Source organism: Musa acuminata, chromosome BXJ3-2 (genome assembly GCF_036884655.1).
Source record: "Musa acuminata AAA Group cultivar baxijiao chromosome BXJ3-2, Cavendish_Baxijiao_AAA, whole genome shotgun sequence".
Lineage (NCBI taxonomy): Eukaryota > Viridiplantae > Streptophyta > Magnoliopsida > Zingiberales > Musaceae > Musa > Musa acuminata.
The window spans coordinates 34,588,635-34,602,217 of NC_088350.1; the positions used below are offsets into that span (position 1 = coordinate 34,588,635).

At 40.6% G+C, this 13,583-nt stretch overlaps 2 protein-coding genes across 6 annotated transcripts; one reads left to right on the forward strand and one right to left on the reverse strand.

The window, feature by feature from the left end:
• The first annotated feature begins 249 nt into the window (after positions 1-249).
• On the forward strand, positions 250-2,108 carry LOC135584617 (U-box domain-containing protein 25-like). 2 transcript variants are annotated; one of them, XM_009391803.3, is made up of 2 exons: positions 250-472; positions 678-2,108. In XM_009391803.3, the coding sequence occupies exon 2, from the start codon at positions 796-798 to the stop codon at positions 1,999-2,001; it is 1,206 nt and encodes a 401-aa protein (XP_009390078.2). In that variant the 5' UTR covers positions 250-472; positions 678-795; the 3' UTR covers positions 2,002-2,108. The 2 variants fall into 2 exon arrangements, with proteins under 2 accessions (XP_009390078.2, XP_064995307.1); XM_065139235.1 differs by having other exon boundaries at positions 251-628; positions 697-2,108.
• A 1,577-nt stretch (positions 2,109-3,685) lies between these two features.
• On the reverse strand, positions 3,686-12,143 carry LOC135630864 (transcriptional corepressor SEUSS-like). 4 transcript variants are annotated; one of them, XM_065138119.1, is made up of 10 exons: positions 11,835-12,143; positions 10,232-11,269; positions 9,996-10,115; positions 9,741-9,789; positions 9,360-9,574; positions 9,185-9,253; positions 8,963-9,060; positions 7,088-7,181; positions 6,156-6,225; positions 3,686-4,941 (listed from the first exon to the last, which is right to left on the reverse strand). In XM_065138119.1, exons 2-10 carry the CDS (start codon positions 11,264-11,266, stop codon positions 4,040-4,042), a joined length of 2,652 nt encoding a protein of 883 aa, XP_064994191.1. In that variant the 5' UTR covers positions 11,267-11,269; positions 11,835-12,143; the 3' UTR covers positions 3,686-4,039. The 4 variants fall into 4 exon arrangements, with proteins under 4 accessions (XP_064994191.1, XP_064994194.1, XP_064994192.1 ...); XM_065138122.1 differs by having other exon boundaries at positions 12,041-12,138; XM_065138120.1 differs by lacking the exon at positions 11,835-12,143 and adding an exon at positions 11,462-11,590 and having other exon boundaries at positions 3,892-4,941; positions 10,232-11,375.
• Positions 12,144-13,583: the final 1,440 nt, after the last annotated feature.

Here is a 13,583-nt window from a genome sequence, read left to right on the forward strand (position 1 = left end):
ACAATGGTTGTCTCTGTCATGATCCTACAGTCATGTGACCGCAATCACACCTCTCTTCCTCCTCCTCTTGCTTGTACTGAAAGGGAAGAAGAGGTGAAGGTCCCTTTTATATATCTGGTTTTGACTGCCATGTTGTGTGCATATTTAGTGATCTGAAAGCTAAATTTCCATTGCTTTCAGTCTATTGTGGTCCTGTAATATATATATATATATATATATATATATGGATTTGGGAGGATGCCTATGATGTGAGTCAGCCTTTTTTCCTCTTCTGCCAGCTATCATTTGATCCTCACATGGCTGTCATGGCTTTCCATCATCTTTAGAACTCTGACCAAACAACCTCACCTGCAATTTTTCTTCATTGCCAGTGACATTTCACCTCCTCCGATCTCTTGTTACCTTCTTGTTTCTAGTGCTAGTCCTCTCTGTGACTGTTTCATCAGCCAGATCACTGTCGAGGAAGAGTAGGGTAAGCATCAGACTCCTGTGTTTGATCTCCTTTTATGAGCTTCAAGGCTCTGCTATCCAAATGTTCTTAGAAGATTGGGCTCTGTGAGAGTGGAGGAGGAGGACCTCCACATCCCACCTTTTGTACTCCAACAACCCTCAATGTCCTCGCATGAGTGTGAGTACCACTAACGGATCCTTCTCCTTCTTCCCCATACCTCTCATAGGTTTCAGTGTCTGTACCAGCTTTTCACCATTGAAGCTTTGGAGCTCCTGTTATGGACCTCAAAGCCAAAGCTACCATGCTTGCTTAGGCTTTCCTTGGATGAGCGAGAAGAGACGCAGATGAGCATCCCTCATCTGTTCAGGTGTCCGATAAGCCTTGATCTGTTCACCGATCCAGTCACTCTGAGCACTGGCCTAACCTACGACCGGCCGTGCATCGAGCGGTGGCTCGCCGACGGCAACCTCACTTGCCCGGTCACGATGCAGAGGCTCAGCGATGCGTCCTTGGTCCCCAACCACACCCTGCGCCACCTTATCGACCAGTGGCTCATCGCCGGCGCCGCCGATTTCCACTGCCGGACTATGCCCACCAGGTCGGTCAACGACAACGAGCTGTCACTGGCTGTGGTCAAGCAGAAGCTCCAGTCTCCGGACATAGCTTCTGCCGCAAAGCTCCAAGCTCTCGACAAGGTCAGAGCGGTCGCGGTCGAGTCCGACATAGGACAGGCCTGCTTGATCCAGCTGGGCTTCTTCCCCCTGCTGCTGCAGCTGCTCTTGCGAGCTCCATGGCCAGCTGATTCGGAGCTCATCGAGGTCGCTCTCGACTGCGTTCTCAGCTTCTCGCCTGCCTCCCCATTGGATTCTCTCAACATGCTCACGGACAGCTCGAATCTGGACTCTTTGATGCTGCTGTTAGATCAAGGCAGCGCCAGGATCAAGATCAGTCTCTGCCATCTCCTCGAAGTAATCGCTACATCGGGGGCGACGCAGGAGCTGTCCCTAATCGTCGGACAGTCACCCAGGGTCCTGCAAGCACTCGTCTTCCTCGCGCAGAACAAGCCCGATGGCGCGGCATCGGAGGCAGCAGTGCGAGCAATAGCTGGTCTCTGCTCCTCCGAAGCCAACCGAGGCAATGCGATCAGAGAAGGCGCAGTGGACGGCATCGTCTCCTACCTATCGAGCTCTGCTGGGAAGACCGACGCACGGGCATTGGCGGCGCTGGAGCTGCTTCTGGGACATGAGGAGGGCAAGAGGGCGGCAGTGAGGAACCCGAACGCTATCCCAGTGTTGGTGAAGATGGTCTTCAAGGTGCCGTCCGACCACAAGGGCGGAGAGCACGCCGTGGGGTCGTTGCTGACGGTGTGCTGCGACTCGACGCCGGCGACGACGCAGGCGGTGGATGCCGGGGTGGTGATGCAGCTGCTGCTGCTGCTGCAGAGCCAGTGCAGCTCCAAGGCGAAGGCGAAGGCCCGGGCGCTGCTGAAGCTGGTGAAGTCCATGTGGGCAGCACATGCAGGAGGTGGTCAGTGTAACAACGACAAGTGATCTGAAGCTATATTTTGCTCAGCATAAACCATTTTAGATTCTTGGAAACCACTCGATCCTACCTTAAAAGATCTCTCATTGGATGCAAATACATACTTTTTGTCTTCTGATTCTGATGGTCTAAATTTTACATGAATTTTTTTCTTTTCTAACAAATGGTGATCGAGAATTTTGATCGATATGATTAATATCTTTTTATCAGCCAAGCTAATTAGAACCTTAGATTTCGGATCTTAGACCAGTTCATTGCACTATAATTGGAACTGGTCTAAGTAGATCAGTTATCATATTAGATCAAATTGACAGCCAGTATCTAACAAAGATCTAAAAGTTGTCACTTAGTGATGGGTTAGTAATCGGATCTATGCATCTAACAGTCAAAAGTTTCATTTGTTCCTTTCGGTCATTGGTCAATTGGAAGAATATATTAGACTCATGATCTGTTTCAGGTCAAATGCTTGGTTTAGAAGCTTACATCAAATTTAGCTTTAGATCTGACTTGTGGTGTAAGGATTCCAAACAATGCATCAACCATAAGCATTCACCATATGTTTATTGCCACAAATTACAAGCTTCAAAAGTTGGCTCTCTCTACTTTTCAAATGTCGTGGTTAGATTCCCCAATTTATTGGCAGATTTTGCAACAAGATATGAGTATTTTGAGCATTAATGTACTGTGATATGCATAGGAAGAAAAAGCAGTTCTTCCTATAATAAGTTTGATCTTAATCAGGCTCAGTGATAATCCCTACATGCATTTGTATTATGACATCTAAATTAGCATTGGAAACTCCAATACAGCAATTAATTGCCAGATAACTCACTTGCTTCAAATCATTCATTCACAAAAGTAGTATAAACTTCAGCACCATGTTCAACATTTCATTTAGACCAAATCTCTGGTAAGTGTTATTAGCATGCAACAGCATTAATGTGAGTAATATTACTATTTGCATCAATATAATCTCCACAAATTTCTTTGAAGATACAAATACAACATCAAAGAACTCATAATACTCCCAGCCAACAAACATTCAAAACTTCTTACACCTCTTGCACATCTCACTTGGTTGTTCACATATATGAAGCTACAGATCACAAGAAGCTGCACAGATAACTGATGGTTGATGTGTATAATGGAAATCAGAAGCATATATATATATATATATATATATATATATATATATATATATATATATGCAGAGCACCGGCCATGAACTTCCACAGATTTAATCATCTCATGTCTACAGCACGAAGGAAAAAATGACCAGAATCAAACACCCCAATCCCAACATTAATTTAGTGCGCAAGTAGTTATTCCAATACCCAAGAATTCACCAATGTGACTGATGCCACTGAAATGAGCACAACCATTTTCCACATACAGTAAATCAAATCCCAATGTTCCACTAAAGAACAAAGGTCACACGCCAGGAAGAGAGACCTGACATGGGTCTCAGACAAACTCTTACCTGAGGGGTGGCTCACATGCAACATTTATCTAACACCACATTATTCATGAATAACATTGACAATAACATAGCTAATTATTTGCAGATGACATCGATGAACCTTGAGAACTCCAACTTTCATCTTTGCCAATATAAAAAAATCGATGAGGAAAAAGCAATTCTTTACAAATTTTTGAGAAGAGGGTAAAAGATAAAAAAGAGGCATCCCTCCATATCCAAGCCATCTCGTATCTCATCTTTATAATTGAGAAATGGCTACAAGCAATACCAGGATCTTTCGCTCCACAAATGCACAGGTTTCCCATTGATATAGTAGATGTTCCTTGGAAGCATAATACACAATATGCAGCATTACAAGTGGCAGTTAGAAGACATGAAATTGGAACAAGAACTAGGAAGAAGCTATCATGTGTTATCTTTCGGAGGAATTAGTTGAGAGGCTTCCAAAAAAGTGGGAGAGGAACTGAAATATTTGATCATGTGCAGTTTGACGATTTATCATTTGCTCAAACCACTTTTGTCCACTTGAGTAAAAATATCAATTCGCCAACACCTATGCTTCACTTCTATGGGGAGGACTTCCAATCAAATTGAAGATTGTTGAAGTTGGTTACTGCTCCTAACCTGTCCAGCAATCGATTTCCGATATCTTGCTGCTGACGGTTTATAGCTGTTGGGTCTTGGGAAAAGTGATTCATTCCAATCCTCCCATTCATAGCCATAGCATTATTTGTCATTGCTGCTCGCATTCCACTAGCAGCACCAGATAGACCAATCCCACCAAGACCTGTAAACCCTGTGCCACTTATAGCCGAGTCATTGGATATCCCATTTCCAACTAAACAGTTTCCCCCACTCAAAGCTGGTGTGACACCACTAATCATCTTTGTCTCGTTCCCCAAGGAGCTGACACCATTTAGCTGTGATGACATCAACTCCTGTAAAATTTTCTGGACAGAGCTCTGTGAATCACTTGGATCAGTTTCATGCAACTGTGCAACCGGCTGTTGCATTGTAGACAAACTTGCACTCGAATTTGTGGAGCTCAGGTAAGTAGCATTATGAGAGGTTGCTGTTGGGTTGTCACCGGAAGCAGGTTTCAAAGGAGGATTGGACTGGGTTGGAGCTAATGAATTTGATGAGCTGGAAGACGGAATTTGAACATTATTCCCACCAAAAGGGCTGTTCACTATATTCATCTGGTTTTCTTGCCTGGTATTCGTAGAATTCTGATGGAGGATACCAATGATGGTGGACGCAGAGGTAGATGAAGCAGCATTAAGTGAGTTATCTACACCAACAACATTATTGCTGCCAGCGGAAAGTGGTACATTGGGGGCATGAACAGAGCCCTGATCATTATGGTTTGAATTCTGGGTGATGGGTTGCTGTTGATCAGGTTGTTGGGCTTGCTCAGCTTGAAGCCCTGACGAAGTGGAAGTCCTCCGAGGGAAGTTAATCAGGCAATCTGAACCACAGAAATAAAAAATAAGTTAGAACCTTGGAAAAAGAATTTGCACCAAAAGTATGAGCATCAATCTCCACTATCTCGAAACCATCCAAAGACAATGTTGAAAATCAAGGATCATGGGATCATAGTTAAAATAAAGATCAGCTTGGGTATAAGGTTGACCAAATTAAATAGGAGAGATTGGAACAGGCCAGCGAGAAATATAGAACAAAATAAATTTAAAATTATGTATGCTAAAAAATATTACTCACATGTTGCAAAAACAACCTTTCAAATCTTAAAAATTTTATTTTCTTGAAGTCACTAATTGTGTGTCGACTATCTATTGAACTTTACCAAAGGGATGGAGAGATGAATGACCTTATTATGCTTGCAAAAATGGACATCCAAAATTATTTATGTTTACTTTAGATTTGAAATCATCCTTTACGGACATCATCTTCTAACCATTTGCCCTTTTGCAACCAATAGCCAGCAATCCAACATACTGTCACCTCTCTTCTTTCCCCATTTCTCATGCTGCAGCAGCTGTGGTAAGATTAATTTAATCTTCCCATGTTTTGGCCTATTCTATAACTACAAACCACTGCAGGTCAGTACGCGGGTTAACTGGACAGTTAGGTTAAACGAACCCAATCTTTAAAAGGTTCATATCTGATGTATTAGAACTCACAGGGGTAAATATGAACTTCACAAAATGTACAGGAACAAATATGTGAAAAAAAAACTTTTTTATTTAAATATTTACTAGTGGATACTTGAGATCATTTAAATAGGTTGGGACCAATTGTGATCAATTCTGATGACTTCACAAGTAATTGAGCAATCAAACCAAGAAATTGGCATAAACACGATGAAGTTGGCTGATCAGGATCCAAATTAGTTAAATATGAACAGAATCAGTGAATCCTGTAAACCTTGTCATAGTAGCAATAATTAGTCTACCCGTCTGCGATGCTAAGATGGACATATTTTCATATCAACAAGGAATAATTGGAGAATTGGGGGTACAAGAGTATCCAAGCAACAAATAGCATTTAGTTTCCAAATGATGTAGTTGCACTAACACTAATCTCTGCATTAATAGCAAATATCATACCACAGAGAGATACTGCAAACAATCAAGCAATATTGCAGTAGCTGAACATTATGCAGCTTAATGTTATATGAGGCAGGCCATGAAGATGCAACCAAACCAAGAAGACGCTTACCAATAGGTCCAGCCTCAGTTTGTTTGCTATAATCAATCAAATCCTTCATACTGTTAACCACTTCAGATATCTATCACCGACCAAAGGAAAAGAATCAGTAACAGAATAAGGAAGAACAAAGGTGTCTGCTCTTTAGGGTGCTGTATAGTTTCTCTCATGTCAGCAATACAATAAGAATCACAAAAATCAAGAAAAACATAGAGGACAAGAAAAGGAAAAAATATAATTAAGGTATGCACAAAAGCAATGACAAATAATGCAGTGTATCTCTGTTATTTCAGAGTTAACCATGCAGATCTTTTAAGACAATTGTTTTAAGCAAGCTATATATCATAGTATATTGCATTGTCCCAGAGCTCAGTAGAAGCAAAAGATCCATGCAGCCATCCCCAAATAGTTGGGACGCTTGTTGTTGTTGTATACATTATAGCGTACATCAGTTTATCGTGAAAGACCACCTTTTATCATGAATAAACAAACCAAATCTACATGCAAAATATTCACCATCTCGTCAGGCTAATGTTGCTTTAGCAGTAACACTCAGCGTGTTGATTGCAAGCATTCATCTATAAATTTGCCAGAGAACTGGATATCATAAGATCCCCTGGTAGATAAGAAGAAAATAGTTTGAAATTCCCCTTTTTTTATTTTCTTGCTGACAAGTATTATTCTTAAGCAGTTATTTTGTGGTTGCATAATAAAGTAGACAACAAACGGACATTAATATCAGACATAACAATTTATATAGAAGGTAAATTTCTTGAGCAAAATTTAGACAATTTGAGATCACAATCATGAAGTCAAATAGGGTCAAACATAATCAAACAGCCACCACATAAAAATGTCATGAAAAAACATTTCTGAAAGCAAATTGTTGCCAATGATAACCATCAAACAAACTCCAATAATAAAAAAAATGCAAAGAAGTCTACCTGAAGGCAACGGACATATCTTTTTGTGTACCCTAAATCATTTACCAATGGCACTTCCAAAGCTTTAGCCAACTGACGAGCAGATGCTACAAACCTATCACAAATTTCACATACAACAATATTTTAGGTTGTAAAAGAGAAACATGATAATAGCAGTCTACTCAAATGATTGTCATTGTAGATAAATGAATGCTCAGACACAATTACACAAATATAAAGATACAAGGACAAATGGATCCACAGACACACATTGCCAGGCATATACATGATTGTATTATTGTATATACATGCATGTGTACACATATAAATCTTGAAGCACCAGATTTGACAAGAAAAGGTTTTAAGAAGACAATCATATTTACTTTAAAGATGACACTAGAATGTACAAACTGAGAAACGATGAGGATGCTATATGCTAAGCATAAAGCATCCCAGAAACTTTCTCTTTAACAAAAAATTTGCAAAAATATACTAATACTAGTGTCTCATTGCGTTTATGACAATAAAGTGTCAAACATTAGTGCAATTTCTCAACATCTACTAGCTTACATGCCCCAAAATTGCTTAGTCTCCTTTACACACCTTAGTCTCCTTTCAGATCAATGGTTTATTGCTTCATAAGGTACACCAGAAATGCCAGAAAAATGTGTATTCTACTATCATAAATGATATATTAGCACAACCATTAGCTTTTGCCTGGACTACAGAAAGTTCATGGTCCATCAATTTCTTCATAGCTCATACATCAGAATGAGAAAATATGTAAATTACATGTTCCTAAATTTCTTATATAAGGTTATACAGAAAATATCATATTCTTCAATATTAAACTCCACAATCATACTTATCTGAAGCTTCTCATACAAAAGTTACTATTGATAATGAAGATAGACTGGTTTTTGAGAATAGTTTCCATAAGTTCTTCAATACATAAACCTGAAAAGTTCAATAGCATATGATTTGAGCAAATTTCCGATATACATATACACCCACTGAAACTTTTTTTTTTTATTGCTCCTCTATTTCTGCCATTGTGTTCCACAAATTTCGTGAAGAAAAAAAAATGGATGGGATAAAATAACCAAATTTGTGATATTACGGTTCACACCTTCCACTCAACCGATGTTGTGACAAGCAAAAAATTGTGATTAAGAATTTTCCTCATAGGCAAATTATGATATCTCCAGTAGGCAGTCTAACATGAAGGATAGCACAAAAAGAAGTTTAACAGGGAACACATGCAAATTGTAATCAGCCAAGGGCATATATTTATATAGACAACATTTTGCAAAAGCCAACATGACAAAATCACAATAAAAAGACAACATTTTGCAGAAGACAATATGACTTGAAAGAAAATATATCTTTTATTATGCAAAATATTAAGCCCTAAAAGAAATGAGGATGATAAAAGTAGTAATAATGGAGACTTCACTAGCTTCCAAGTGAAAATAATCCTAATGTTGGGAAAAGTAAATATCTGATTCAGTAATCAAACAAATTTAGAAAGGCTTACATGATAGATGATGGAAAAGAGGCCAAAACATCAAGTGCCAAGATATGAAGAACAGACAAATCAAAAAGCACATAGCATCTATGTTGGCAACTAACAAATGTCAAATACTTTTATTAATGTAAATGCATCTTTTCTAGCACAGATTCTTTTATGGCATATGAAAGCACATGCTTTTATTAATGTGAATAGTAGTAATAAATCAAATAGCAGCCAGATAAAATATAAATTTCCAAAGAGTTATAATGTACCAAACAGATAAATTCACTTGACTGATAGATGGCAAAACAGAAGCTAATTAAGTAACAAAAAAGTTGACTTATGAAACAAGTGTCAGTATTAAACAAACAAAATGGACTTACGAGTTACATGTGTTCTGTAAATCCTGTGTGGATAAGCCTGATGATGCATTTTGAGCTGCAGCCTGATATCTCTGCACCACAACACCAAGTTGACTAACCTGTCCAGCAAAATTATTGAATCAGACATCGAAAAGGAGTCAACAGCAGCATGCCAGCAAGTGAAAATAGATGACAGAACATCATTTATGCAAGCTTAAACTAAGACAAATTGTGACCCTGTACCTGAGGAGTGATAGCTCTTCGAGGAATAAGCTCCTCATGGCGCCTAGCGCAGAACTCCCAAGAAGAAATCTAATGAGAGAATACAAAAGAAAATGTCTGATCATCCAAAGTATTCAACAGGAAGGCTTTTTAGCAAAATGTCCAGTGTAAGTAACCACTTGCAAGCACTAATCACCTTCAGATCAGGATTAAAAACAATCCGTAGTTGGCCATCACGCACCACACGCAATTGCTCGAAGACACTCTCCTGAATTGCCTTGGCATAATCCAATACAATTTGACCTGAAGCATTCTGATACTCACGGGGCATGTCAACATACAGAAGTTCCTCTAAGGTTCCACTAGCATATTTTATTTGGAAAAGCCTGGGTAAAACCTCAACTGTGGTTTCTGTAAACAAAGAAAAAGGAGAACAAGTTAGCGAGCCCTCAAAGTGGAGCTTCAAGAAGCCAATAACCTAATGGTCCATTAGAGTTACATGTACTAATACACTAGATCATTCGGATGACTGCAGACACTAAAATCCAAATCAGATGATTAAAGATCAATTACATACCAAAACCACGTCCAGGCTTATGGTTGCATATCTCGCAGTGCCACACATCCTACAGGATTCATGCAAAATCTACCTCGGTTAAAGAACATGAACAAAATAATAAAATAAAACGAAGATTCTTCAAACTACCCCAATTCAAAATAACCATAATCACTCCCAGTAACAGACTTTATAAATTTCCATTGAACAATTAGAAAACAAAAAACATGTAGACAAAAGATTGCACCACATATCCTAATTGGCAGTAAAGGATACCTGTGGGAAAACACCAGTAGTTTGACGGCCACTTCCATAAAGAGAAACACACCACCTCTTCTTGGCATTAGGAGCAAAGTACTCGGCTATAAATTTCCTCCAAAATTCTATGTTGTTATCCTGTATTTTAGTTTTATATAAAATGAGCTAACCAAAAAAAACACCTAAGGATCAAAGAAATTTTGCAACTTCCTCCACTTATGAATTAAAAAGGAAATTTCCATTAGAGTTTTTACCTGTGGTCGGTGCTGCTGGTGGCACATATACTGGGTTAACCTCCGAGCACACATCCCCGGCTCATATGTCGTAGATCTCATTGGAGGCCTAACTGGAACATTGTGCTGGAGAAGCTGCTGCTGCAACTGGCTTCTTTGCTGAGGGAAGGCCTTGCCAATCTGTTGCTGTTGCTGTTGTTGCTGCTGCTGTTGCTGTTGTTGCTGCTGCAACTGCAGCATCCTTTGCTGTTGCAAGATATTCATTTGTGCAGCTGCAACCTGAGAGTTCTGCCTTGATAACTGCAAAATCTGCTGCTGTTGTTGCTGCTGCTGTTGCTGCTGCAGAAACAATGAAGGATCTGAATGTTGAGTTTCCATTTTGACAGGACCCATGCTTCTAAAGGATTGCAACTGCTGTGGCTCCATTTTTACTGCATTAGTTCCGCGTAACATCTGTAACTGTTGTGATGGACCAATCTGATTGCTAGGACCAATTTGCGGCTCCAACTTGACAGGCCCCATGTGTCCCACATTACTAAATCCTCCTCGAAGTAGCAGCAGCTGCTGCTGCTGCTGCTGTTGCTGTTGACTTTGAGGAACAGAGAATTGTTGCTGGAAATTCTGCACTGCATCAATTTGAGACTGTGCTTGGTCTGGACCAAGCTGGCTGCCTGAAGGGTTCTGGAAGCATTGTTGTTGCTGCCCTTGGTTTTGGCCTGACGAAGACGTGAACGATGACAGAGGATTAGGCTCGGAGCTGACCGTATCAACTGCACCACCAAGACCACCTCGCTGTTGGAGATTCATTGGCATGGAAAGTCCACTAACAGTCCCTCCATTTCCAAATGAATTGTTGAGGGCTGAAACATTGGATATGTTTCCAAGAAAGCTGTTACCGTTGAACTGGGTGCGAGGAGAGACCAGAGAAGAGAAAGGGGTCTGTGATGGGATTGAACCAGGCTGGGATCCTCCAAGCAACCCTGAATTCGACCGCAGAAGGGAAGGATTCACTGACTGAGATCCGCCGATGGGATTCGAAGAACCTGACGGCACCATGTTCTGGAAAGCAAAAAAAGAGTAACTGATACGGAAACACTGCTTAGATCAACACGGTTTTATGGTCTCAACATTACATATCAGCACTGACAGGGGAAGAAACCCTTTCCTTTCAAACACAGAGCAAGACGAGGGAGTCAGAGAGGTGGGATCAAAACAAGAACGGTCCATCAAATTCTCCACAAAATGAAATACCTTATCGCTTCCTCTCGCTGTCCGGAGCAACCAAAATGCCCACAAAAATCAAGCAGACATAGCGAAACAAGATTAGATCTTTTCCTCGGGAACGGAAAGCAAGGACTCCAAATGAGTTCAAAATCCGATCTTTTGTCCACTTCCCCTCTCCTCACACCGATCTTCTCCACTTGGCCCGTTGGAACCCGAAGTAAAACCTCAACACCCACTCCGACACCTAGGGCATTCCACACCAGTACCGAAAACTCCGGCCCAAATCGAACCCCACGCTGTTTCTCCCACCTCGGATCACGGCGTGTAGACCCAAAGGAGCCAAATTTCTCAAGGATCCAAAGGAAAAACTAGCAAGAAAGAACAATCGAGACGGACTTACAGCGTTCGAATCCCCCCCCGGCAAGATCGACGGAGAAACCCCAGAACTGAAGCCAAATCTCCACCATTCCCCCACCTCCTCTTGAGCTTCCACAGCTCCCACCCGGTTATGGACTTAGGGTTTGCCTTAAATATGATTAAAGACTGTTCGACTTCGATTTCGGTTGCTTCTTCAGCGGGAGAGAGAGAGAGAGAGGAGAGATCTACCCGTGCCCTGGCGGACGTCAAACGTTTCGTGGATTTGATTAATGCCTTAACATCTTCTCGCTTGGTTTCTCCTCTCTTCTCCTCCTCCTCTTCCTCTCCATGTGAATTGTGAAGTCAACAGCTGCTGCCGCTTGTCCTCATGTATATGTATGTATGATGGGCATCACGGCGTCCGTCATCATCTGAGGGACAGCCACATCCATGATGCATGCATCCATGTGACGCTACCGCACATAAATATTATATGCGGTCGGGGTGCGGATGAACGGGCATGATGGGCTCGCTTAGTCGACGTCGACGGTAGATAAAGTGCCAGCACAAACATTGATATACGTGCGCGTTCACAGCGAGTAAGGGGACAAAAAGTGGGTGGGGCAAGTACTATAATATCTTCTGAGTTACCAAATAACCCCTAGCATGACTTTGAATAACGAAAGAGGGCCCAAGCGTGAATCACGAGGCATCTTCGTGTCGCTTTACCCTGTGATCGTTTCAGATTCTTTCGGTGACGGGAAGGCAAACGTCACCGACCGGTCCATAACCAATATCAATTAATACTATTTTGTTTCGTCTGAATTTTATAATGAAATTATATAATTAACATTCAATTAAATTGATGTTTTTTCTGCTTATCCCTCTAAGATTATAATTTATAATATATATATATATATATATATCCACATTAAAAAATGAAACAATTTCATGTTTGCTTGTTAGTTAGTTTTCATTAGACTATCATTTGCTATAAGAAGCAAAAGATTTAAACTATCATTGATATTAGATATATCTTATTTTTAAATTTACAATTGATGTTGTACGTGGAGAATTTTGATATACGGAGAGAAAATTTGAAATTCTTTATCATATTAGAATAATCAAAATATAAAAATAATGATTTAACCTAAATTGAGATCCTTTATATACCTTCTCACATAAATCCTCAATATTTTTTTTCTCATGTCTCTAAATTTTATTAATATTATATTAGTAACACATTTTTCAAACACTAACATAATGATAATATTATGCTCTGAATATCGTTGATTGTGGGTCGGTACAACCTAATATTGTCCCAAGGGTACAAGATCATCTGAGGAACCCTTGTGGCAGTCCCAAGCAATAGTTGACGTAGCATCAAGATGTTTAAGAAGGCTTCCGAGATGGTCTTCACGGTGGCTTCTAAGGATCCAAAATGGTCCTAAAGTCGAGCTGAGGTGGATTTCGATCACCTCGATAGGTTCATGCACAAAGGTCAACATCGGGAGGGAGCTTCCCAATCCGACCACTCTGATGCTAAGTTAGCTCATTTGGGAGTTGTATAGAATGTGAAGGGTTTTTAGGGAAAAGGTTCGACCCTTGGGTAGGTGCTGGGGGTTAGATTTTATACGTGGACAATCGAGGGGATCGCTTGTAACCATCGTAATAGCCTCCCTTTAGTGTTTTGCCTACAAGAGCGATAGGCCTGAATGACCTCCTGTGAACTATCATCCACGAAGGCCAACTGAGGGGGGACAAGCTTGAACGGTCATTTGGGGACCACTAT